The sequence below is a fragment of the Nomascus leucogenys genome, chromosome 19 (assembly GCF_006542625.1).
Source record: "Nomascus leucogenys isolate Asia chromosome 19, Asia_NLE_v1, whole genome shotgun sequence".
Lineage (NCBI taxonomy): Eukaryota > Metazoa > Chordata > Mammalia > Primates > Hylobatidae > Nomascus > Nomascus leucogenys.
Window position 1 is genome coordinate 63,850,704 of NC_044399.1, and position 26,435 is coordinate 63,877,138.

Here is a 26,435-nt window from a genome sequence, read left to right on the forward strand (position 1 = left end):
GATGCTCAGTTGAAGACATAACAGTTGAACACAAGTTGAACATATGAATAAATTGCCTTAATAAAGGCATAAATTACAAATTTTCACAAAATATCTTAAGTAGGACCAGGAAATGTAACCTCAGAGCAGATGAACTCTCCATAAACATTAGGTAGGAGATATACACCTGTCAATTATTGGCAATCACAAAAGCAGAGAGGAGGCCTGTAACATCAAGTCTGTAGACACTATAGATTCCAGTAAATATCATACACTCTGCATATGAGCAAATACTGTGACTGAATGTGCCTCACTTAGTTCAATGATGAATAAACAGAGGGAAATAACAGCAATTGAAACTGTCAAAACTCCCCAACATAAAAAATGGAAAACAATACTGAGAGGTGATGGAAAGTCTGTTTGAAAAAAACAATCCTACTAGAGAAAAACAAAAGCAAGTTTTGAAAAGCATTTGTCTTTTACTCTCAATACCTAAAAGAACTAAGAGAAGATACGACAACATATTTGTATGAAAAAAAAAAGCCTCCTGACTACAGGTATTATAGAAATAAAAAGAAAATGGGTGAGAAATGGAACTATTTTAAAGAAACTAAAAAATCTAAGAGGTAAGAATACCTAGAAATGAACATTCAAAAACAGATACAGATCTAAATTTTTGAGATATACTTTACCTTGAAATATAAGACATGAGAAATCAAGAAAAAAGTAGCATTTAAAAAAATTTTTATGTCTTTTCTCCGGTACATTATAGTACTTCTGAAATGGATTCATCTTCACATTGATTTGTACATTTAACATTGTCTAATGTTAGCCACCCTCCTGCCATCAAGTGTTAGTAAATGGTCTTAGTCTAAGAAATACATTTGGTTACGAAGACTAAAACAGTGCAAAGATGTATACTTTATACAAATACATAGGCAGATACAATGTAGTTCTAATTATATCCTAATTTTTAAAAAGAACTTCAAAAAGTAATTCTTAAGCTTATCTGAAACAATAAACTGATTAAAAGACTAAAAAAGTCTTGGAAAAGGAGTGCACTGTGGGAAGACTTGCCCTCTCAGACATTAAAGTAAATAATAGAGATGACATGGGCGGGGGGCAGGGAATTGCTGAGTAGAGAAGGGCAGGGTCCTTGGTGAGGGCTCCACCCTCGGGCCTGTGTCCATGGACCTAAATGAGGACAGATATTTATGTTTTCACACCCCAAAAGTTGCCTTTTGGCCTGAGATGCCCACCTATCCTGTGCCTGTAAAAACTCAAGACCCTAGTGGGCACAGACACAAGCAGCTGGATGTCAAGAGAAGTAGAAAAACACACCGACAGACACCAGCAGACACTGGCAGGCCATCAACGGCGGAACAATGCAGACGCTGGGGGAATTCAGCCGGGAAGGTCAGGCGAGAGTCCAACTAGGTGGGCGGCCTGACTCCGGGAGACGACCACCTTCCCATTCCACCCCCCTTCTGGCTCCCCATCCATTTCACTGACAGCTACCTCCACCACCCAATAAAATCTTGCACTCATCCTCCAAGCCCACATGTGATCCGATTTTTCTGGTATACTAGGGCAAGAATGTGGGATACAGAAAGCCCTCTGTCCTTGGGATAAGGCAGAAGGTCTAACTGAGCTGATTAACACAAGCCGCCTGCAGACAGCAAAGCGGAAAGAACATATGCCCACTTGGGTTTCGGGAGCTGCAAACACTCACCCCTAGACGCTGGGTCAGATTTTGGGTCAGAGCCGAAAAATGCTCCCCAGGACCTCTGCACCTGCCTGTCTGCATGTTCCCCCTCGGGGTTTGATCAGCAGGTACTGAAGGAGCGAGCCACACCCCTGTCACACGCCCTGAAAGGGGGATAAAGGAACTTCTCCCGTTTCAGAGATATAGGATGTGATTTTGAAAACAGAATAATGAGTCAGAAACAAATCCAAAATACAGCATAATGTGGCACATTATAAGAGTGGCATTAAAAAAAAGCCCAGAACAACCAGCTAACAGTTTAAGACCTCACACATTTTTTTTTAAATCCACCTATTACTATCTAAAGCCTTTCTGATGATATTTTCCAAGGAAGAAACTACAACAGATTTGATATTTTGAAATGTAAAGCCTCCATATAACCCAAAATAAACATAAAGAGCAAAGCAAGGGACAGGATCAGAAAAATAGTTGTAACAAAGGGTTAATGTTTTTAACGTAGAAAAAGCCCTTGTATATTCTTTAAAAAAAAAAAATCTTCATGCTAAAATGGACAAAAGATATGACAGAACAATACTGGCAACTAACAAAAAGGGAAATAAAAATAACGAATAAATATTTGTAATTAAAGCATCATGAACATAAGCCCATGTTACTTTTCTCAAAATTTAAGATAAATAACCTGAAAAGAACGTGTTGACCAGTATGTGAAGAAACAGGAGTTAGGGGTGGGTGGCACAATGTTCACACAGGACCAGGGGAGTCCCTGCAATGTTTTGATTAGAAGAGGGATATGATTTCATTTATATTTCCAGAAGATCGCTCTGGATGTTGTGTTGAGGATGCTGTAGAAGGAGAAGGTAGAAGTAATAATAGCAATAAAGTGGTTATTACAACCCTGGCAAGAGATGATGGTGGTGCTAATGTGAAGGCTGTAAGAACTGGCTGGAAAATCCAGCTGTCCTCTAATGATTCCTCACAACTTCCACAGCTAACACGTGTGTGTGTGTGTGTGTGTGTGTGTATGTGCGCGCGTGCACAATCAGCATAATTTCCTGATGGCATGAATGTGGGGTCTGAGGGAAACCAGGAGTCATTGATGACTCCAGCATTTCTGGCCTGAGCAACCAGCCGATTGGATTGACAATAGCTGAGATGGAAGTCAGAGCAGGTTTGAGGGGAAAGATCAGAAGTTGCAGAAATGTTACACTTGTGGTGTTCTGCATAAGTCTAAGTGGAGCTGCTGAGAGGGCAGTTTAGAGATCTAGAGGGAGTCTGAGTTTCTGTATCTCCTAGCTTGTGTTTTCCTCTAGTGATGAAATTTCTGATGAGAAAATATATCTTTGAAATACATTTTCACTAATGGCTACTCAGGATGGCTGGCAACTTAAACTTAGGAATTGTTTATTTCTGGAATTTTCCATTTAATATTTTCGGATCTCAGTTGACTGTGGGTAACTGAAACACCAGAAAGGATAAGGGGGACTGATGTACCAGTTAATGAAGGGTAACTTTTAAAAGCCTTCAAATGACAAAGAAGATGAAATTAATGTACAATTTCATTTAGTATTACATGAAAAAAACTGTTTTGCTGTTATAAATAACTTTTACATTGCCACTAACTTTAGCTTAATTTTATCTCTTCCCTTAGTATACCATGTTTTTAAAAATAATGTATAGGGTAGAAATGTAATTTTATTGCATGTATAGATTGCACAGTGGTGAAGTCTGGGCTTTTAGGGTATTCATCAGCTGAATAACTTACATTGTACCAGTTTCTCATCATCCATCCTTTCCAAACCCTGTCACCCTTCTGAATCTCCACTGTCAATCATTTCATATTCTATGGCCATGTGTACACATTATTTAGTTTCCACTTATAAATGAAAACATGCAGTATTTATCTTTCCGTGTCTGACTTGTTTTACTTAAGATAATGAACTCTGGTTCCATGCTGCTGCACAAGACATGATTTCATTCTTTTTAGTGGCTGAATAGTATTCCATTTTCTTATCCACATTTTCCTTATGTAATCATCCATTGATGGACACTTAGGTTGATTGCGTATCTTTGCTATGGTGGTAGGGTGGTGATGAACATATGAGTGCAGGTATCTTTTTGATACATTGATTTCTTTTCCCTTGGGTAGATACCCAGTAGTGGGACTGCTGGATCAAATGACAGTTTTCTATTTTTAGTTGAGAGATCTCCATATTATTTTCCACAAAGGTGTGCTAATTTACATTCCTACCAACAGTGTATGAGTTCCCTTTTCTCTGCATCCTCTCCAACATGTTATTTCTTGTCTTTTTAATAATAGCCACTCTGACTAGTGATTATTACCCAAATTTTAATTCAACTTGTTTTATTATAAGCTCAATGACTAATACATTTCCACGAAAATGTGTACAAACAATAGGACCATCTTCCTCTGTACATCCTAAAATGTAGTTTCATTTTTAAATGACAGCTCTCATGAATTTGCAGTAATAAAGAAACAAAGTAACACTGTGTGTTTAGCCCCTTTTAATTGTTGAGTTTATGTTCTCATTTGTTGACCCATGTTCTCCTTCATTTATTCAGCAGCCATTCACTGAGTGCCTATCAGATTCCAAGAATTAAGATGAATAAAATATGCCCTTATAGCAAGAGGGGACTCATAAGCTAATGGAATATTCAGATGCATAAAAATATATTGAAGTGCAATTTAATAAATGATGTAACAAAGCCATATACAAGGAGTTAGGCGATCTCAGAGAAGAATGTGTCAAAATTCTAGAAAAGATTAAATTAAGCCCTATCTAACTTGCAAGTTTATGGAAAGCAAGTAGCAAACAACTATTGATTAAAATGACCTTAGTGGAAATGGTTAAATAAACTAATATAGGGACATTTTTATGCAACCACATGTAATCCCTAATTATCATAACTTAAGAATATTCATTTTAGGTGTTTTCTATCTAACAACTAAGAGTTGTATATGGATATGACTATAGGTCTTTCACCAAATTATTTAACTCTAAAGTATTCATCAAACACCTAAGGGCTGGACTTCTTTTACAGAGGATTACGGTGTTAATGTCACCCGCTGGCAACTTGAGGTACTTTGTAGTAAAACATCAATGGCATAATCAGAAATATTTCTTTGATCAATGAATTATTAAAAATGAATGCTGAATTTTTTACTATTATACTAACCTATACTGACATTTAGAATGCAATTACGAATTCTATGTTCAATTACTATTGAGATTTCAACTTGATAGAAATGATGATAAAAATAAGGATGAAAATAAGCATGACAATGAAAATAAGGATGACATGTTTAAAGTGATTTGATTTTCTCTTCTTGCAAAAAGAACACTGGAGTTAATTGGCTGAATGCCTAATTCAAGTGTTTATTTATAAAGTTCATGTGAATTTTTAAACACGATGCTTGCAAAATAATAAGGATATCTAGAGTACCATAGTTAATGTATGTGTGAACAGTTGCAGGAAAAAATGGGATAACCAAGGGAAAGGATGATTAAGAAATGTGGATAGCTCTTTAAATACTGAAGTCAAAAAATATACTAATATGGAATGACACAAAAAGTAAATTAGCTTTAGGATCTGGTGTTTTAATTTGACAGCTGTTTGACAACTGCAAAATGGAAAACTGACCTCAGACAACTGAGTATAAATAAGAGGCGATTAGGCCAAAGAATTTCACATGGAAAGATACAATATACATTGTAGTAACGCCTCACATGGGAATAGATAAATGCAGGCTGGAATTTTTATTGTCTTTGAAGGTGCTGATATTCAATAGACTTAAATTTCACAAAGAGCTGTGTGTTACTCTATCACAATTAATGGCACTTTCTGAAACATAATGCCATCAGTAGAGAAATAATTGTAAACACATTTGCAATTTCCAGGTGTTTCCTGAAGCAGTTTTGAGTCTCTGTGACTTTACCTTTTGAATGCTAAAGCAGTAACATACTCCTCCTCTTTTAAAATTTAAAAACAATGAGCTCTTTTAGGGTATAATTCAAGAAGACACAATTGTCCATGGCTAGCAGCTGAATCTATGAGCTAAAATTCAGTGCCTGTGGCTTGATTATATATAAGCTGCTGAGATATTTCATGCTTCACTTTCTCAACATGAAAATAAGGAGAGAAAACTACATTCTATTACTTACTTGAGAAGAATTCCGTTTTCAGAAAAAAGCTCTTTTTCATCATCATCCTTTTTTTAGTAAATAATATAAAAATTGTATGTCCTACTTCAAAGACAAGAATTGGGGTGGAGGAGTCAAGACAAGTTCAACCCAACGACAGGTTTTGTTGGGTATGAGAGTGAAGGGAGGAAGGCACAAGGGGGCAGGGTACACAAGAACAGAGGACAGAAGGGAGGTTGAAATGCATGGGCTGATTTTTGGTGCTTTCTGTGATGAGAAAATGAAGATATTGGACAAACAGAATTAGTTGTGCCAGAGGAGCATGACTAGGTCAACTGAAATGTCTGTTGACATTTTAATGAATGAATGAATGACGTTTTAGCTGAAATCTAGAAGATCCTATAGTTCAGATGTGGACAGTGAAAGGAGACGAGGCTTGAGAAGAATCAGATCATGCAGAGTCTATAGGTCAAAGTCAGGACTTCCTTCTCTAGCCTAAGATTAACGGAAAGCCATTAACTATGTTACCAAAACCTACCAATGGCTGCCCGACACCTACAGGGTAAGTCTGGTTGCTTTAGCAAAGCACATATGCCCTTCTCGGCCTGCCCTCATGCTTCTTTAGCCAAATGTCTCACAGTATCCTCCCAACCTTGTGCTTCTGCTACACTGCAATGTTTGTAGTTCCCCAAATGGCCCCCCATGTTATAAAATTTCACATCTCTGGGTCTTTACTCATGATGCTCCCTCTGTCTGGAAAGTTCCCCTATCACATGCACATACCTAGGAAAAAACCCATCTAACCTTTTGATACTGTGGTCACTTTTCTGAGAAGCTTTCGTGACCTTCACAGGTAGAAATGGCCACTCCCTACGCCTTCCTTTAAATGCCTAAAGCACTGCCTATATTCTGTTACAGAGCCAACAAATGTTATTGTTTTATTGCACTTATTTATTCATCTGTCTTCCTCTACCAGACTGTAAGCCGCTTCAGAGTAGGGACCAATCTTTTTATCTCCAGCAAAAGTAATCAATACATATACACGGATCCTTCCAGAAAATAGCTTTCAAGAAAATAACAGCAAAGAATATCAGTACTTTCTACTATGTAATGGCATTCTGCTTTCTGGTCCAGCCAAATCAGAATTACTTTCTAATAGGTGGGTGAATGTCAAGAGGATTTCAACTGCCTTCCCCAACCTCAATAATTTGCATTTGAACTAAGTAGAATAAAGAAAATTCTGTGGAAGTGTGAACTGCTTTTTGAAGGTATTAAAGTCTTAAAGCCTGAATGTTCACTTAGTGTTTACAAAGAGGGTCATTTCTGACGTAACCTGACTTTACTTAAGTCATAGGTTCTTAGGATGGCTGAGTATGTTCTCCTGGAAAACTTATAAACTATCTTTCCTCTTGTGGAAAAAATACATTACACTTTGTGCATGCTCACTCAAATACACTCTTCAGCCGCGCACTCACTCAGAGTAAGTGAAAATCATGAAAGGAATTCAGCCTCAGTAAATTCTGTCCTTTATTGATATCCTAATTTATAAATCCCTGAACATTTTTATAAGACCTGAGAATCTGGTCTTATGATATGTTCTTAAGGTCAGAAGCTGTATTTAATCCCCGTTATTTTAAGTTAGTAGATTACATCAGTAACATTAGGGAAGGATCTTTATCCACATATCTTCAGCTAGCTGTTTAAGGAAATCATACACAGTACTATTTAATCCTTTGTATTTACTTCATCTAATGACAGCAATATGACACAATGGCATTTTCTAGATTACCAACCATACTTTTGCTAAAAGCAATATCAGATCTTAATTTTATTCAGACATATTAATGAAAATGTTGGAATATTAAATTAGACTTTTATTTCTTTCTTGAAATAAAAGTTTTCTTTCTTGTAAGTGGTAGTTTTCTTTCTTGTAAGCTAGCAGGTAAATATCTTTTAGTACTAAGGAAAGCCCAGTCAGAATGAAAGCTAAAGCTGTACTTTAACTTAGTATTTTAAGGTTACACAGTATAAAGTATAAAGATATTCTAGATTACAAGTATACATAAATCTGATTAACTACCAAAATTTCTCTTTTGTTTCATCCTATCTCTACATTCCATCATTCAAATCCTTTAGAATTTCTTTGTTCCCCCTGTGATCGTTGTTTCCGGAAGAAATCTGGCAAAGGATCTGAAGGAAATGCCAGAGTGAAATTTTCCTTAAGATTAATCACACAGGTAAGTAATTTCCCTTTCTTGCCCAACAATATTTTCTAAAACGTCTTAGAAAATTGGTAAGACAGAAATGGGTGGTCATGAAAATGTGAATTTTAGGATTTACTTAATCACTTACATACACACAAATTTTAAAGGTCTAATAGCTTGCTTAAAGCAGTCTGGAGCTCTATTAACTAGTTAGAAACAGCAACAGACAAAGAAGTCTCGAAAGGTAGTCTGGGTTAAAGAAGCATAGGTAACAATTAACATCTGCTCTACTGTCCATCCCCACCACCCTCTTGACATCCCAATTCCTATTCTTTTCAGTGTCTGGGGGCTCAGTTTAGAATTCAGAATCATCGAATGATACCAATTTTAAAGTAAAAAATATATATGAAGGCATCGAAATGTTCACAAATTAAACCTCAAAAGCAGTTTGTCACTAAGGCAAAGAGAGTATGAGACAAAGAAACGATACAGTCTCCCAGGGATCAGCCACACAGTCAGTTTTTACATCAATGCCATCAGTCATCAGTCAACCAACAGTCAATCTAACCCAGATAACAGGGAGAGGAGTCTGTGGTTCAGAGCAGAGAACTAGGAGGCTAATGGGATTCAGAAGAACAAAAACCATCAGGAATAGCAAAATACAACTGAAGATTAAAAAAAGAAAAGAAAAGAAAGAGATAATTAGAAAAGAACGTTACTTTGACCTCTGCTAGGTGGGGGTGGTGGGGAGATGAAGGAAGCACGTCTCCAAGCCACCCAAATCAGGTTTAATCACAACATGCTACCCAGAGATACACACCAAGAATTATAACTCCCCAAGTCCACACTGTATCATTTCCATTATGTCTCAATTAATTATCTGCTTTTGAATCACCCTTTTCCACCAATATTTCTTTGATTTACCAGAACCTCATACATAATTCCACAATGCTTACCGAATAGTAGAAAATCAATGTCTGCTGAACCCAAGACATCACCACATACTCAAATATGAAGAATTCATAAACGAGTATATACATACTTGACATAAATATATACATATATTCATAACATACATATATTAAAGTTTGCCAGTATAACCCAAGTCTTAGTACTCTGAGAAAAATAAACATGTTTCCTTCTCATTAAGACCCTGCTTCTCAGATCTGAAATTTCACTTACGTTTTGTGCCTTTCTTATAATTTTCTCCAAAATAAAGTCTCTGAGAACATCAATGGTTCTCCTTAAAGCTAAGTTATAAATTCTTTCACTATTTATTTCATCTTACAAAAGAGCTATTTTTTTTCTGAAATCCCAGGAATCTAGACTCAACCAAGACTGGAGATAACTGCGAGATATTCAGATTCTGAACATGTGAAAGATGTGGGCCAAAACCAGACCAAACTTTTATGTTAATAACAATAATAATAGCTAACATTAATGGAACACTTAGTTTGACTAAGACATAAGTGCTCTAGATCCACTCGATGTCGTTAGAGGTAGATACCTCACCACATCCACTATGTTAACTCCACCTCTACTACACCGTGGCAAGGATGTCAGCAGTTAACCTGGTAGCAGGAAGACTCATACTAATAAAGAATAGCCTGATTCCAAGGTAGTGACTGGAATAAGACATCTCGTTTGAGAAGAAATAGTAATGAACTGGGTCCACAGGTTCTGCTCCCAATTTGACCACTTTCAAACACGTGTGATCAATGGTACCATTAAGCTTCATTTTCTTCTTCTACAATACTGGAATAATGCCACCTCGCACAGTCGTCATAAGAAGCGAATAATGACCAGTGGCATGTAAATTATTGAAAAACTATTTACAAATATACGTTCGAATTATCATAATTTCTGCATTTGTTGGCAAAAATCTCACCTGGAGTTATTTTGGTTATAAATACCAATGCCAAACTCACTCCACTGAGATGAATCATTCTGGAAAGGGGAATCAAATGTAATTTCGAAATTATTTGAGGTTATTTAAATTCAGGAAAAGAGACTCTGCATTCAAAATGCATTTTCTTTCTGTCATTGTTCAGTAATGCTCATCATTTTCCTTATATATAAAAACCATATTTAGTTAGAGACTCTTTCCCACATGGTATTCAAGAACTCTCTAGGCAAACCTGATCTAGTGCAGTAGCTAATTTGAATCATCTGAATAAGCCACAAGTTATGAACTTCAGAGACCACTGAATGAATGCAAGTTGCCCAGCAGCTAAAACATCAAAGTCAAACAAATCACAACATTCAGAAGAAAAATATATTTCTCATATTGATTTTTTCTTATATGTATGATGTTCAATAAATCACATCACTGGTATTCACTAACATTAAGTCTTATTCTCCTAGAATACAACACCAAATTTAATAACCACTTTTGTTCAACATAGAAGATGAAAATCAATTTCTATTGCTCTAGGCAGACTGTATAGTCAAAACACAAGAAACATCAGAGAAAAGGAAAATGGAGAAAAATGCATTAGATATTAATCTCATATTCACTGGGAAAACAAAAAAATCTTTACCTGTTTTTCCTTTCAGAGTTTAAAAAGATGTAAATTTTCTTTTTCCCTACCTACTCTGTAATTCAGAGCTCTTTATCCAAAGTGCTTCTTTTTTACCTTATTTCAGCCATGAATGTCTCTCAAATATTGTCAGTATTAAACAAAAAACATGTCTCTTCTTGACCCTATTTTATTCACACCTCTTGATCTTTCATTTGCTTTCACAAAAATTATTCAACATTCACAGATACACTAGATCCCAAAGATAACATACCCTTGTCACACTTACCTTTCTAATTATAACCTGGTTCTCAGATCTGAAACTCTACTTATGTTTTGTGCCTTTCTTCTAATTTTCTCCAAAGTAAAGTCGCTGAGAACATCAATGGTTTTCCTTAAAGCTAAGACTAAGTTATGAATTCATTCACCATTTATTTGATCTTTCAAAAGAACTATCTTTTTTTGAAACCTGATGAACCTAGACTCAAACAAATGATCTAATGTATGTACAATGCTTAGAACATTATTTGGCATATAGCACAAGTGTTTGCTGCAATTATTGTTATCATGAACACTTATTGCTACTTTCTTCCCTCCCTCATACATATTCCTTCAAAGTTGTACTCTACTGTCTTGCTCTATATGCTTGTGGGCAGAGGTGATGGATGTACAAAATATGTTAGTCATAATCATTGGTTTCCAGAAGTTAAGAGTTCTCTAGGAAAGAGATATAAATGAATAACTATACAGAAATACCACAAGTGGCTACTAACCATAGTCAGAAAGTGATACACTGGAAGTATCATATGAAAGAAAAAAGAACACTGAGTTTTTCCACATAGCAGAACTATGACTAACAGACTGAAGTTATAAGGAGGCTGACTGGCTCAGGATGAGGAAGAGCATTCTACTCATCAAGGCTGTCCACTTATAGAGCCAGTGGCCTTGAGAATCAGTGACAACCATAGTAATGAGGAGACAATCTGCTAGGAATATTGTAAAAACTAAGGAGATCAGTCATCAAGATTCAAGAACAATTTACTAATAGCAGAGTAATAATGGATGTAAAATGTTTTCTAAGGTCGTGCGTGTGGTGTGTGTGTGTGCGTGTGTGTGTGTAAAACAGTACAATTAGGCTGACAGTACAGCAAGATGTAGCTACAAAGAGGGTGAAAGCTGAGGCCAGCCAGGTGACCTTGGCTGTGGTCAGGAAATCTCTACTTGTCTCATGGGAACACTTGTGGAAAAAAAAAGAAAAAAAAAGAACCTAAGATGAGATTTGTTTTGATACAAAGATATTTTTAAATCTCACTTACAGTGAAAGATTGAAGGCATAGGTGGGCTATGAATAGCAAGACCATATAATTACCTGTCCAAACTAGGCCACTTGAAAGTAACAGAGGCATTCTTAGTAATTACGCCATGAACACAGGCATAAAGAAGTACATATGGTCACCCTAGCTATCCACGAGTAATTAAACAAAAAGAAATGTGGCCCAGGGTTTGCCTGAGACAGAAATTATAGCCAGGATCTTGGGCAAAGATTTCAGGAAAAAAATGGAAAGTAGAAATTATTAAAGCAGTGGTTCCTAACTGGGAGTGATTTGGGGCCCCAGGGACCATTTGGCGATGTCTGAAGACATTTTCAGCTGTCACAAGTGGGGGTGGGGGAGTGCCATCAGTGTCCAGTGGGTAGAGGTGGGGGTGCTGGGATGCACTCTGCAACACACAGGATAGCCCACACAACAGTCATCTTGTCCAAACTGCTAATAGTGCCAAGATGAGAAATTATTAAAATTTCTGCACTGTTTGTACTAAAATAAAAAAGACCTCACTGCAAAAACATATGAAACATCTGCACTGTAAAACATTAAAGACAAAAACTGAAGAAAATATTTGCACCTTATAAGTCAATGCAATCTATATACAGCAATAGCCCTTAGACAAAGGCAAGCAACCCAACAGCAAAACAGGCAAAGCTCACCAGCAAACAACTGAACAAAAAACCCCTAAATGGCCAATAAGCACTAAAAAATAAACACACTCCATCTCGTAAGTCATCAAAACAATTTGAATTAAAAGAATATTTCTGATGTTACCTATAAACCCTGCCAAGATTTTCTAATTCACAGTGTTAGTGATGAGCACTTTAACATACTGATGAACAGAAGCGTAAGTTGATTTCAAATAAACAAAAGACTGGGAAGACATTTAGTTTTACTTAAAGTAGTTTTTCTTAATTTTAACTTTTTATTTTGAAAACTTCATAATTTCTTGACATGACCACATATTTTTAGAAAACTATTGAAATAAATATGGATATATGCAAAATTTAGCTAAAGAATTTCAGCTCAGCATTGTTTACATGGACAAAAACTAGAAATCCCTAAAATGTCAAATAAGGAGAAACTGATTAAACAAATCAGAGTATATCCATATACAACTCTTAAAATCATGCTATGCTGGCTGGGTGCAGTGGCTCACACCTGTAATCCCAGCATTTTGGGAGGCCGAGGCGGGTGGATCACTGGAGGTCAGGAGTTCAAGACCAGTCTGGCCAACATGGTGAAACCATGTCTCAACTAAAAATACAAAAATTAGCTGGGCATGGTGGCGGGCGCCTATAATCCCAGCTACTTGGGAGGCTGCAGCAGAAGAAATGCTTGAACCCACGAGGTGGAGGAGGTTGCAGTGAGCCAAGATTGCGCCACTGCACTCCAGCCTGAGCGACAGAGTGAAACCCTGTCTCAAAAAAAAAAAAAAAAAAAAAAAAAATCATGCTATACCAAATATTGACATGGAGAGATGCCCATGACATACTATTTTATGAAAAAAATACCCAAACTATATATATATGATATATATGTGAAGATATGCATATGTTAAATGTTTTATATATGTTATATACGTGAAGACATGTGTGTATGTGAAGAAGTCTATAATAATATAAATCAAAATGTTAACAAATGGATCTATTTGGGTGGTGAGATACAGGCACCATGAAAGCAAGATATTTGTTTGTTTCCAGCTGTATCTCTAACACAGAACAATGTCCGACATAAAGGAAAAGTAAAATAAAATTTGTTATTGTTATTTTTGCTTATCTATATTTTCTCACTGATATTCAATGAAAACATTATTTGCATGATACGTTTTAAATGTTGTCTTCTAAAAGAATAATTCAATAGCAAAACAAAATGTTTTACACATAGAAATAGAAGGAATACCACCTACTTCAAGGATTATAAGCCTTAAAGAATAATTTATGTAAATATGCTCTGTAAATTCTACAGCACTGTATAAATGTAGAAAATTAATTATTTTGTTAAGATCATTTATTCTGAAGTTAAAGCAGTTTCATGTGTGCTTTAACTGGCAGCCATCCTCCCAGCAATTTCATTTCCAATAATTTGTCCTTTAAAAACAATTAGAGATCTGTGCAGTGTTACTTATAGAAGCAAAAAGCTGCAACAACGGAGAACTGGTTGAGAAAGTTGAGGCATATCCATAAAATGGAATATCATCTCACCATTAAAATGTATCTTGCAGAAATGTATTTACTGACATACACACTGACTGATATAACCACTCTAAAAAATCATGTATATGTAATCTAGGTAAAATAATCCCAATTATAGCTTATTATAACACTATTATGTCAAATCCTCAAAATAATGTTATAGTTTTTTTGATAATTCTTATCTTTTTAAATTTGTTAATTCAGCTATTCAGTTTGTCACTTGTTTCTCAAGACTTGATCAGTTAAACCATCCACAACATTTTATCTTTCAGTTGTAAAATTCAAAACATTTCATGGATTTTTCCATCCTTTGAAGGCATATGTGCTTTAAAGCCACAGTACGGTTTCGAATGAAGCATGTGTATATATTACAAAATATGTATGTAATTTACTTTAACATTTTAATATTAGTGGTTTCTTATACGTATCTCTTTATGCACTAGTCACTTCTTCATAATTCAGAAGCTGAATTTCATTTTCTCCCCTTAAAACAAATGTAAAAACTGCTTTCTAAAGCTTTATTTTTTCTACTTTCACAGAGATCACAGAAATAGAGTACAAAGAATACTGAGAACTAAATGAATAACTGCTAAAAGAAAATATTAATAAATTCAAAATATAAATAAAATTTGAATCTTTTTATAAATATGAACAGAAGGAAAGTTTTCTTCCCATAGAATTCTATTAGAAGTGAAGAACTTTTATACAGACCAACCATATATATGTACTTTTAATTTGAACACTAGCTCTCTAAAAAAAGTATAGTAAACTCTTCCTTTTTGCTAAGGACTATTTCTTTATTTATATGCTACTCAAAAAACTCTGTTGAACCCTTATTGCCCAGTGCTCTTTGTTCTGCTTACACTATTTAAAAACACTAATAAAAATGGTTTTGCATTCCTTTATTTTAAATGTATAAGATTGCCTAACGCTGGAACTAAAATATCTCTAACATTACTGGGAAATATTATAATTTGGGAAGCTGACTGATACCATAATGATAACACTAGGATTCTACTATACTGGGAATCGTTGAGATTTTTAAAGTGTTGTGATGCTTCCAAACGAAATCACAGCCTGAGACAAATGGAAGGAAGCAATATGAGGGGTACAAAAAGATGGAGAAATTCACTTGTACCACAAGCACTGATGAAGAACTCACATCACTCAGGACACTGCAGAGGCCTGTGTGGGATGAGTGACACATGGAGGAACATGACACGGAGTTCCAACGGAAGATCAGGAGTGCTGTGTAAGGGGGATGCGGAGCAGGGCTGGAAAACCAGCCTAAGGAGGAAAGAGGCAGACACTGCACTTTTTCAGGACCAGAAAGAATCCCAACATGCATTCTGTGGCTTTCCTCCGTATTTTTAAAATTTACAGAATCCAACTCGCTCCCTATGGCAAAAATACTTCTACAGACTAAAAATCAAGCAGTCACCTAAACACATCCTTTTAAAATTTCCAAAACCTTGGCTTATGTTCAATTTCTGTCAATTTCTGCCTAAATGTAAATCATTCAATTTTTATTCCTCCAAATACTTTCTTGCTACAACTGAGAGGTTTTTTTCATGATAAATTCTTCAGCTACCTATTTTTGAAAAGAAAAGGGGTGGGGTGAGGGGAGGAGGAGCAGCTCCAACTCAAACAACTCTTATTTTTTATAATATTTAGGAGCTTCTGAACCATTTGATGCTTTTTAGTTTTTTTTTCTCTGAATGTCCATATTTTATTTTAAACATTTTCTTTGAATCTACATAATTTAAATCCTTCAGATAATTAGTATCTCAAGGATAAATGTGGCTTTTCAATTTAAGAAAAGGAGGCTGAAAACTAGAATGTGCTCCTGGCTTTACCTCGGGTCGCAGATGTATATATAACCAAATAGAGGTAATAACTTTTAAAAATAAAGAATAGACCCAAATGGACAAATAAATCAATTTGGCTTATATTGCTTTTTATTCGCATTTTCATTAAAAATATGTTCATGGTGGGATCACGTTTATTCTCTTTACCAGAAAACATGGGAAGGTAGCAAAAGGAAGAAACTACTTGGAAGAGATGGTGTCCTGCTTTATAGAAGGGGATGATCTTTTTGGTAAAGTGGTAGCACTATTTGAACCTCACTATAAGATTGTTCTGACATCCAAAATAACAACGACAACAAAAAAACTTATTTGAAATAGATTGATCTTTCTCCAGATAGCTGACAATATATTGTAGAACCATAATGACTATAGGCATTATCACATTAAATTCACATATTTTGCAGACTAGCAACTTATATGTCCACTCAGCCAAGCTGTTTTCCTGCTGGTAACTTGAATTCCTGCTTTAAAACTGTGCCAACTCCTCTTGGGTGTTCTGGTAATGAAAACGATTTTCCTTAAGTTTTAGCCAAAATTTTTCACTATAGTATCTTATGAAAAAGCCACAACGTTAAGGCAGACCACAATGACCAGATGGGAAAAAAAAAAACTATTTGGGAGAATTATTTTGATGTTTAAAATAATGTTTTAAATATATTTTGATGTTCAAAATATAAAATATTTTGATATTAAAAATAATATGCTAATTTGGGGGTATAACCTTATTCCATATACCAAGTTAACTGAGTACTAAATTACTGATTTTTAAAAAATAGCTGAATATGCCTATTTAAAATATATTCTGTTCTTTATAGCAGTGGTTTAAAATGCAAAGAAATCAAACCAAGAAAGAATGGTGCATAATGTCAAGCTCAGGGAAATGTATCTGAAATGGATAAACAAAGATACCACTAAGAGCAGAAAGTTATGACAGCTCAAAAACATGTTTTAACCCAAGGAATCCTAGTCATTTGAAGCATCTACTCTACTGCTCTCTCACCTGAACATACCTGAAAACCATTCATCTCAAAAGAAAAGACAAATTGGTTATGAAACCCACAGGCTCCTATAGGATACACAGTGTTACAAATGCTTCTCCATCAATATATATGAGTGTGGAAGGTATTTAAAAATATGACAATATAGCCATCTAGGAAAAAGTGACAATACCATAATTTAGGTGAAAGTGAGAAACTGACCTGATTGATGGAGTTGGCAGCACAGGATGCGAGGCCTGTCCCAACAGAAGTAAGCAGGAAACAGGGCCAGTCAAAAGGGCCCGGAGCCAATGCAAATCCAGCTGCAGTGGTACTTACAACTAGAGCTGCGATACAGAAACAGAGCACACACACTGTTACCAACAAGAGTCCCAACTGTAAAGGCCAAAATGACAAAAAACAAGCCATCTTTCATATCAACTAATTGATTATATTAATAACACAAAGTACAGGCTGATCTTTGGCTTAAAAAAGATCCACATTTTTCTGATTATAAAAACTACATGTACTAATTATATAAAAATGTTAATTTTCTTTTAATTCCATACTCAAGAGAAAAAAAATAAGGTCAGTTTTCCAGATTCAATCATTCACTTATTCATTCAACAGACATTTACTGAATACCGAATTTGTAATCAGTATGCACTGTCAGGGATAAAGATGTATATGGTCTTATTCTTGCTCTTGGGTAATTTGAAAGGGAGATGGCAGATATACCTTAATAACTGTAACACAAGATAGCAAATAACAAGGATCCCAATTCTGTGACAAACTCCAGACAAGCCTAGGGGTGGTCTTGCCTATAAGAGATGATGCTCTCAGGGGTCAGAGAATGTGTAGTGGGAGATGATAATCCTACAAACCACCAACAGGAACTAAGGGAAGAGGCGAGGTGCAGAAGCAAAGCCAGACATTTCAAGCATCCACCAAGGCTGCTCCTTTTCGGTAGGCCCTGGTGCTTCTTTCCTGGGGTTTACAGAAGCTGACAGGGCCAGAAAGTGTCCAAGAGTGGTGCTGATATGGAGCTGTAGAAATCTGCTGGAAAAAGGATCACCATTGGTGGACAAATCTAGGAAAGCTTCAAGAAGATGACATTTAAGTTGGATTTTCTGGAGGGGATGAAGAGAAAGGAAGAGAATGGTGGGGTGAGCAACATTACAGGTACATGGATAATTCCAAGAACAGGCACAAGAAAAGGGAAGACCAATGTCAAGAATCTAAAGTATGCCATCTTTAGATGGCATCTACCTAGATTCTCCAACCAAAAACCTAGGAAGCATATTTGATTATCTCCTTTGTCACTCGCTATATCCCATTCATTACAAAGTAGTGTCTGTTCTATCTCTACAGTATGTTTCAAACACATCACACCGCCAGCATTTAGTCCAACAGTTCTTAACCAGGGGTAGTTTTGCCCCCAGGGGACATTTAGCATTGTCTGGAAACATTTTTGATTGGAGGGGAGGGTGCTACTTGTCTTCTAGTGGATAGAGGCTGAGGGTGCTGCTTAACATCCTATGGTGCATAGGATACCCCCCAATAACCAATAATTTTCTAGCCTAAAATGCCAGTAGTGCTGAGCTTGAGAAACCCTAACCTAGTCCAAGCAATTACCATAAGAGCTTTACCCCCTAACTGGTCTCCTTGTTTCCATCAAACTTCTCTTCAGAGTGATGTTTTTAAAATAAAAACAGATCAAATCACATCACTGCTTTGAACATTGAAAATTCTTTGATGCTATACCTGATATAAAATGTAAACTCTTTCTCTGCCAGTAAGTGCATCTCACACCTCTCTTTAGCTCATTCACTATTATCCATTCATGAGACTTCTTCTATCCTTTGAGCATTCCAAGCTCTTTCTTGTCCCTGGGGTCTTGTACTTTTGTTTCATCTGCCTCTGTCCATGGCTGGCTCCTTCTCATCCTTCAGATCCCATCTTAAATACTACTTGTTAAGGAGAACCTTTCTGATCACCTCATCTAATGTAAGTCTCCCCAGTTACTCCCTCGCTCACATCCTCCTTTTATTTCCTTCATGACACTTACTACACTCTGACTCCTCACTGGAATATAAGCTCCCTGAAGGTAGGACCCCTGTCTGTGTAGTTCACTGCTATATTTGGGGGGCTATCACTATGCTAGGCATAGAGCAGTATTTACTGGAAAAACAGGGTGGAAAGGTGGCAAATGTCAGATTGCAGAATAGCAAGCTGAAGGAGTTTGTAGTTTGATTGGTTGGCAGTGGTGAGTCACTGAAAGTCTAATGCAAGAAGGCAATCTATAAGTGGAAGTATCTGTGCACTATGACTTAAGAGAGGCAGAGAGTTTTATTGAGAAACATTTTAAGAGGCCATACCATTAATTCATTGTGAACAAGGGTTGTAAAAAGGGGATATTTTGATTAGAGAATTGTTAGGACCTGGTAACTGGGAGAGGTAGGAAGATAAAACAACAAAAAAGAATGAATGGAAAAGTGCACTTTACCATTTACCATGCACTTGGGTGACATGGAAAGGAATGATAACATTAATAGAAGTAAGGACATTAGGGAAAGAGGTGATGAAGCTAGCTGGCCTTAGGAACATGTGCTGTTTTGAGAAACTGTGGGACATCCAGGTAGAAATATAAAGAACGCAGATGAAATATGAAACTAAAGCTCAGGAGGGAGACTTGAGAGACTGGAGAGGCATGAAGCTCTGGAGTCGCCTAGAGGCCATGGCTGAGCCTGAGGGAATGGATGAGATCAAGGGGCAGCATGCACAACAACGCAGAGCAGTATGTGAAAAAGTCAGACCTTTACAGATGGAGGGAAGGAAAAGAATGAAAGACACAAAGAATATTTGGAGACATGCATCAAGACAATAAGGTGGCATGGGTGTCCAGTAACCATGAGAGGGGCTACAGCAAGCAGGACAGGAAGGCACCACTATTGGCATCAGGAGGTACATGCTGGAGAAACTGGTAGTTCTCCTAATAATCATGAATTGGCTGGTATGTTCTTCAATCTAGTCTTAGCAGCAACTTCCAATAATCCTTTATAGTTGTACCATATGAACAAGCCCCTTCCCTAATATCTAGACGGGTCACGGATTTCTTGATATTGCTAAATCAAATAAATACTTTGGCTGGGTTCGATGGTAGTTTGTAAGGTGCCTTAAGTATAACTATTTCAACTCAAAGTACCTACAGCACAAGTATTTTGGCAAGGGGTCCTTCCTTTACCTCAGTTGTTCCCAAATACGGTGTGCATCTGAATCTCCTGGGGGAAGATTTACCTCCAGAAAACGAGAGACATGCACAGATATAAGTAGAGAGCAAGGTTCAGGAATGAGGGTGCAGATTTGGATAAAGATTACAGGAAGATGAGCAGATTAGGAGCTGAAGGCTAACGAGAGGCTAATCAGAAGTCATGAAGACACACACATTCAGAAGAAAGGTAGCATGGCTGAGGTGGGGAGTCTAGGCCAGAAAGCATGTGTTGTCCCCTCTCACATCTCCTCTGTTTAGGGGTACAGCCTGTTCCGGCCTATATATCCTACTACAAGTCATAACACAACAAGTGCACACAAGGTACCTAACAGCAGCAAAGAATCACATGGAGCAGAGGGCAGCAATCAAAGGCAGAATACTTAATTTCAAAGTAAACATTCTGGAAAAAGTTTTAGCTATCTAATTCTGTTAACAACTTATGCCCAAAGGAAAATGCCATGGTGATTACAGACTCTGAAAACAGTAGTCGCAGGTACATTTTACCCTCGTGAGAACGGGGAACGAACAGTCTCTCCTGTCACAGGCCATTTAGTTTTACCTGCACACATTTAATGACCATCAAGAAAGGCACTATTTTTAAAGCAAACAACAAAGCTCCATTTAGAATACTCAAACAGCACCCATCTTTGAGGAAGCTTTTTCGTTCTTTATAGATATCACACCATAAATTGCAAAACCTCCTGGACAGGCCAATGTTAAAGAACAAGAGTCATCTTGTTTTGCAAGACTCAAGAGCTCTGCAGATGGGTTAGGTGACTCTTCACATATTGCACAGTGCATCAGTGACAACCAGGACTAGAAGCAAAATCCTTAACATCCAGGCTGCCTCTCATTTGTATCAGAATTCTACCACGCAGAAGAAAGGCTGATGGTATCAATGGGAGAATTTGAGGGAAAAAGAGACTGCAGAGGCTTCTCTCTTAAAATCAAACTAAGCAAACTGCTTCTCTCCATAGAGTAAATCAGCCAAAATAATTTGACTATATTTTAAGGCCTTGAACACAAAAGTAGAGTTGTTTACTACTCATAAACAACTGTAATAGTTAAAAGAAAATCTACTATAACATTCTCAATATATAGTTAGTAAAATCTAGAGCCACAAAAATAGAAGACTTCTGTATCCATGGGTTCCACATCTGTGGATTCAATCAACCTTGGATCAAAAATATTCAGAAAGAAAATAGTTACATCTGCAATGAGCATGTACAGACTTTTTTTTTCCTGTCATTATTCTGTAAACAATACAGTATGGCAATTATTTATAGAGCATTTACATTGCATTAGGTATCATAAGTAAACTAGAGATGGGATACTAGAGCCAATCTTCCAGGGATACTCCAAGGGACGATGTATTATACTTTAGATATCTCTAAATATCCAGATCAACATTTTGTATTGTGCTTAACAAATTTTTAAGTCAATTACCATCGTAATGGACAAGAAAGCCCCATAATCATTGAACTGTCGACAATAGAAATGTTCTAAAAAGAAAGTTCATTTTGTTTAAAATTGAAAAGGGTATGTAGTTACACGAAAGGAAAACTGTTAATCAGAGGAGGAAGTATCTTGTTATTCTTTTTATTCACCCCAGAGCTTGATGGGGTGATAAAGCATAGAGAAAGTACATCAAATGTTTGACTGAATCTACTGATAAATTGAGAAGAGACAAAAGGTGATTTATAAAAAGCTAACAACGGGAAAAGAACAGTGTTCTATAGTAAGATATAACAATGATGAAATTTACAAAATGGAAATACTATCTAATTTTAAAATGTACAAATTGTAAATGGTAATACATGCAAAAATAATAACAACTATTACTAAAGAGAAGGAAATTTGAATTTTGTAACATATTTCTAAAAAAAACCCAAAAGCTAACAAAGAATGTATTTGTACTTATTTCATCAAAGCAATTAATTTGAAAAAGAAAGGCAGGGAGGACTGATAAATTGTACAAGTAAAATTGACCAAAGCGATTTTCTCATACAACACTGCCATAACTGTAATTAAACTTTTCATTGATTTCCTGGGGTTCATTACATGGAATCATTTTGTAACACCAAAATCTCATTAAAAGTGAATGCAATATATTCCCTCATTAATAACACCTGAAATTATATTTTATTTGGTAATCTCATATTCTGCCCTTTCACAAATAAACATAAAATCAATGTTGTCAATGAAGCATGACTCATCTAATATGGGCCCAGAGGCACTGCACTGCAGGCCCAGGAATGACTCTGGGAGCCCATGGGAGAGTAGTATTCCCAAACCAACAGAGCTTGACTCATCCCCACTCCTGGGTGGAAAGCCAGGTAGAGAACCTCAAGCTTCTCCATGAAAAGAGATCCAGTAGCAGCCCTCACTAAAGATGGTCCTGCCTACTAGGTCCAATCTGTTGTCCAGGATTCATTTGCTCCAGATGCTCTCTTATCTGCCTCTGCCTTCTCCAGGAATAAGTTCCTACTATGTTTCCCAAAATTTAAAAAACAAAACAAAACAAAAACACATTTTTTTTGCCAGATGCCATGGTGCATGCTGGTAATCTCAACACTTTGGGAGGCTGAGGTAGGAGGATCCGTTGAAGTCAGGAGTTCAAGACCAGCCTAGACGACAATGTGAGACCCTGTTCTACAAAAACTAAATTAGCCCAGCTCAGTGGAATGTGCCTTTAGTCATAGCTACTTGAGAGACTGAGGTGGGAGGATGACTTGAGCCTGGGAGTTCAAGGCTGCAGTGAGGTATGATGGTGCCACTGCACTCCAGCCTGGGCAACAGAGCAAGCCCAGCTCAAAAAAAAGAAAAAAAAACCATACATTTTAAAATTTTGAAACAATCACAATGAGATATGCCCTGGGCTATGGTCTGAAAGTTGGTCCCCTCAGAAATTCATGCTGAAACTTAATCCCCAGTGTGGCAGTACTGAGAAGTTGGGCCTATAAGAGGTGATTGGGTCATGGGGGCCCAGCCCTCATGAATGGATTAATGTATTAATGGGTTAATAGACTATCATAGGAGTGGGACTGGTGGCTTTATAAGAAGAGGAAGAGAGACCTGGGCTAGCACACTCAACCCTCTCACCATGCCATGCCTTGTGCTGCCTGGGACTCTACAGAGTCCTCACTGTCAAGAAGACCCTCACCAGAGGCGGCCCTGGACCTTGGACTTAGCCTCCATAACTGTAAGAAATAAATGCCTTTTCTTTATAAATTACCTAGTTCCATAAGCAACAGAAAACAGACTAAAACATCCTTGACTGGGCAGGAAGAAAGCAAACCTCCACAATGAGAACTGCTTATGAGGGCCATGTACTTACAAGGGCAAAGCAAGCACTACAGGCTGCTTCCAGGAGCTAAGAGCAGGCCACGCTGGCAGCTAGAAGGACAACAGGGACTTCAGTCCTAGAGTTGCAAAGAAATGAATTCTGCCAACAACCAGTGAGCCTAGAAGAAGACCCTAAGCCCCAGACGAGAACAGTCTCAACCAACACCTTGAATTCAGCTCAGTTAGACCTTGAGCAGGGTGTCCAGCCACATCATGCCTGGACTTCTACCTGTTGAAACAGTGAAACGATAACTTTGTGTTGCTTTAAGCTGCTAAATTTGTGGTAATGTGCTTCACTGCAATAGAAAAGTAATATGTACTGTAATGAGGGTAACATTTACAAAGGACTAGTCTACCAGCAACACAGAGGACTGATTGGAGTGGAGGAAAATTTACTCAGGGAACCACTTAAAGGTTACTGCACGGCGCTAGGTGGGAGGCGATGAGGGCCTGGGTAGGATGGCAACAGTGCAAACAGAGTTCGCTGTAAGTATTTTGAAGGTGGTGACAAAGGGCTTCATTACTTTTAAGCAGTTACTACAAAGGAGCTAAACATAATTCAGTACTTCAAATAATCAAATCCAAAAAGGTCAAAGACGATTTAGGGTCAACTAGTCTAATTTCTCTCCTAATGTAAATCCCTTCTCCAACATCTCAGTGTATAGTCTCTCCAAATCTGGTGACAGGAAATCATTTCTCCTTGGGAAACCCCTTCTGCTACAGAAGAGCTCTAGCTGTTCGACAGTTCCTTCTCCAATGAAGTCAGAATCAACTTCCGTGAAATACTTACTTAAGATGCAATTTCTGTGTTCTGGAGCAGCAGTGAATTAACTTTTTTTTTTCTTAGCACAACCCTTCAATCATGCAAATCCAACTATTCCTACAGTTTCTGTCCCTCCAAGCTAAATGTCGCTAGTAACCAACCATACTTGACTTCCAGGCTCCTGTCCATGCCGAGGGCACCTTCTACAGACACAACAGTTTCTGACTATATCAAATGCACTGGGCACAGTGTCTGGTAAATAATAAGGGCTTAATAAGCAGTGCTCTTGGAAATTATTTAAATGTGGTTCATAAAATTATAGGTGAAATATTTCTCTGGCCACGACACTTGGATTTTACATTTCAAAGCAGTGCCTAAAAGAATTTAGAGAAACAACAAAACACTTCACACCACACTCTGTATGCTTCTGTACTATAATCTAAGTTATCTCTCTGTCTCCTCCAGGGGAGTAAACAGATAGCAACCCTTTAATAAATGTAGACTAAAAATAATAATGATAAAAACAAAACTTACATTTGCAAAGCACTTCAGTATGCCAAAATGCTTTTTCATTTATTAAAATCTCAAAAATACTGCATTTCAAAGAAAGGCGTGGATCCTGCAGACACATGGTAAGAAAACAGGAGAACTTTCACTTATGTTTAATTTTTTAACTCTTTCTTTTTAAACCCACATTTTGCATATGTTAAAATGAATATATCAGTGTAAGAATACATGAATTTTATTTAGATGTAACTATCCATTTATATATATTTATATATAATAGCATAAATATTATAAATATACATAAATACACTTAAAGTTCTTTTTACTGATAAAGTATAGGACTAATAAACTGGAGAAACTGGCTCCAAAATGAAAAGCAAAGCAAGCAATTGTAGGTACTAATGTCTGATTTTCTATATGGACAACCATGTGCAAATTACTGGTAGTAAAATCTACCAGGGTCTAATCAAGAGAATCATACGGTTTATGTCTAATATTTGGCTCTCTCCTTTTTTCAGAGGCAGGGTTTTGCTCTGTCACCTAGGCTGCAGTGCAGTGGCACAATCAGAGCTCACAGCAGCCTTCAACTCCTGGCCTCAAGTGATTCCTCCACCTCTGACTCTGCTTCCCAAAGCACTGGGATTACAGGCATGGGCCACCATGCTCAGCCAGAATATTCTTTAGTAAGTACTACAAAGACTCATTTTCAGAAAAAGAAAATTCCACTAACTGAAGGAATGAAGCACGTACAAACACACAATCACCTAGCTGATCACAAAAATCACAAACCAGGCAAGACTGGCTTCAACACTGTATCTCTGGCATACGATCCATGATAACGCTTCTTCCTCTACAGATTTTAAGGGGGAATTGGAAGGAGTCACAGAGGGAGCCCCATACCAGGGGTGGGCAGAAGCAGCCCTGCCATGCATGCTGTTACTTCTGCAACAGAGGGGGCTTTATCTGTCACCCATAAATGGAGGCTTTTACAGGACTTGCAGTACAAATTTAGCCAGGCCCCTAGTTCCAACCTCACAGTATACTTTGCAGGGCAGCAGAGAACCACTTGAAATGTTTTGCCTTTTCCAATATGCAAGAGGTTTTCTTGAAGAAGCAACTTTATCAAGAATTTTTTTTTTTTTTAATCCTTACTACTTTGGGAATATTGGTCTCTGATAATAAGCATAATGACTGTACTCAATTTTCTAAAATCATCAACTAAAAATAACTGTAAATATTACGTTAAAAAATGGGTCAGGTACATCTTCCTTTTCTTATTTCTCTGTCTCTTAATGACTCACTATTTTTTAGCACTGGCCACAAAAGAACTAAGAGAAAAAACAAAAGTCCAAAAAATCAAGTTGGATAACTATCAATTCTGACAAAAGATTTGGTAGCAAGATTAAAGCCACTGGCTATACGAAACTCTGAGATTCTCTATAGATTTCAAATTACCCTTGTAATCTATTATATCTCATTATCCTTGATAGCAGATACTATGCAACATTGTAATCCAAGTCCCATAAACTTGAGACGTAATCTCTTTAAAGCTGTTTAATGTGGAAAGCTGACCAAGAGTAGGCAGTTAATGAATTT

At 37.0% G+C, this 26,435-nt stretch overlaps 1 protein-coding gene across 1 annotated transcript in view; it reads right to left on the reverse strand.

The window, feature by feature from the left end:
• Positions 1-26,435, reverse strand: part of LOC100586480 (protoheme IX farnesyltransferase, mitochondrial) — a 142,515-nt gene that overhangs the window by 92,516 nt on the left and 23,564 nt on the right. The window contains exon 4 of the mRNA XM_030799997.1: positions 17,176-17,300. Coding sequence (XP_030655857.1) covers positions 17,176-17,300 — 125 coding nt within the window. The remainder of the gene's footprint in view (positions 1-17,175; positions 17,301-26,435) is intronic.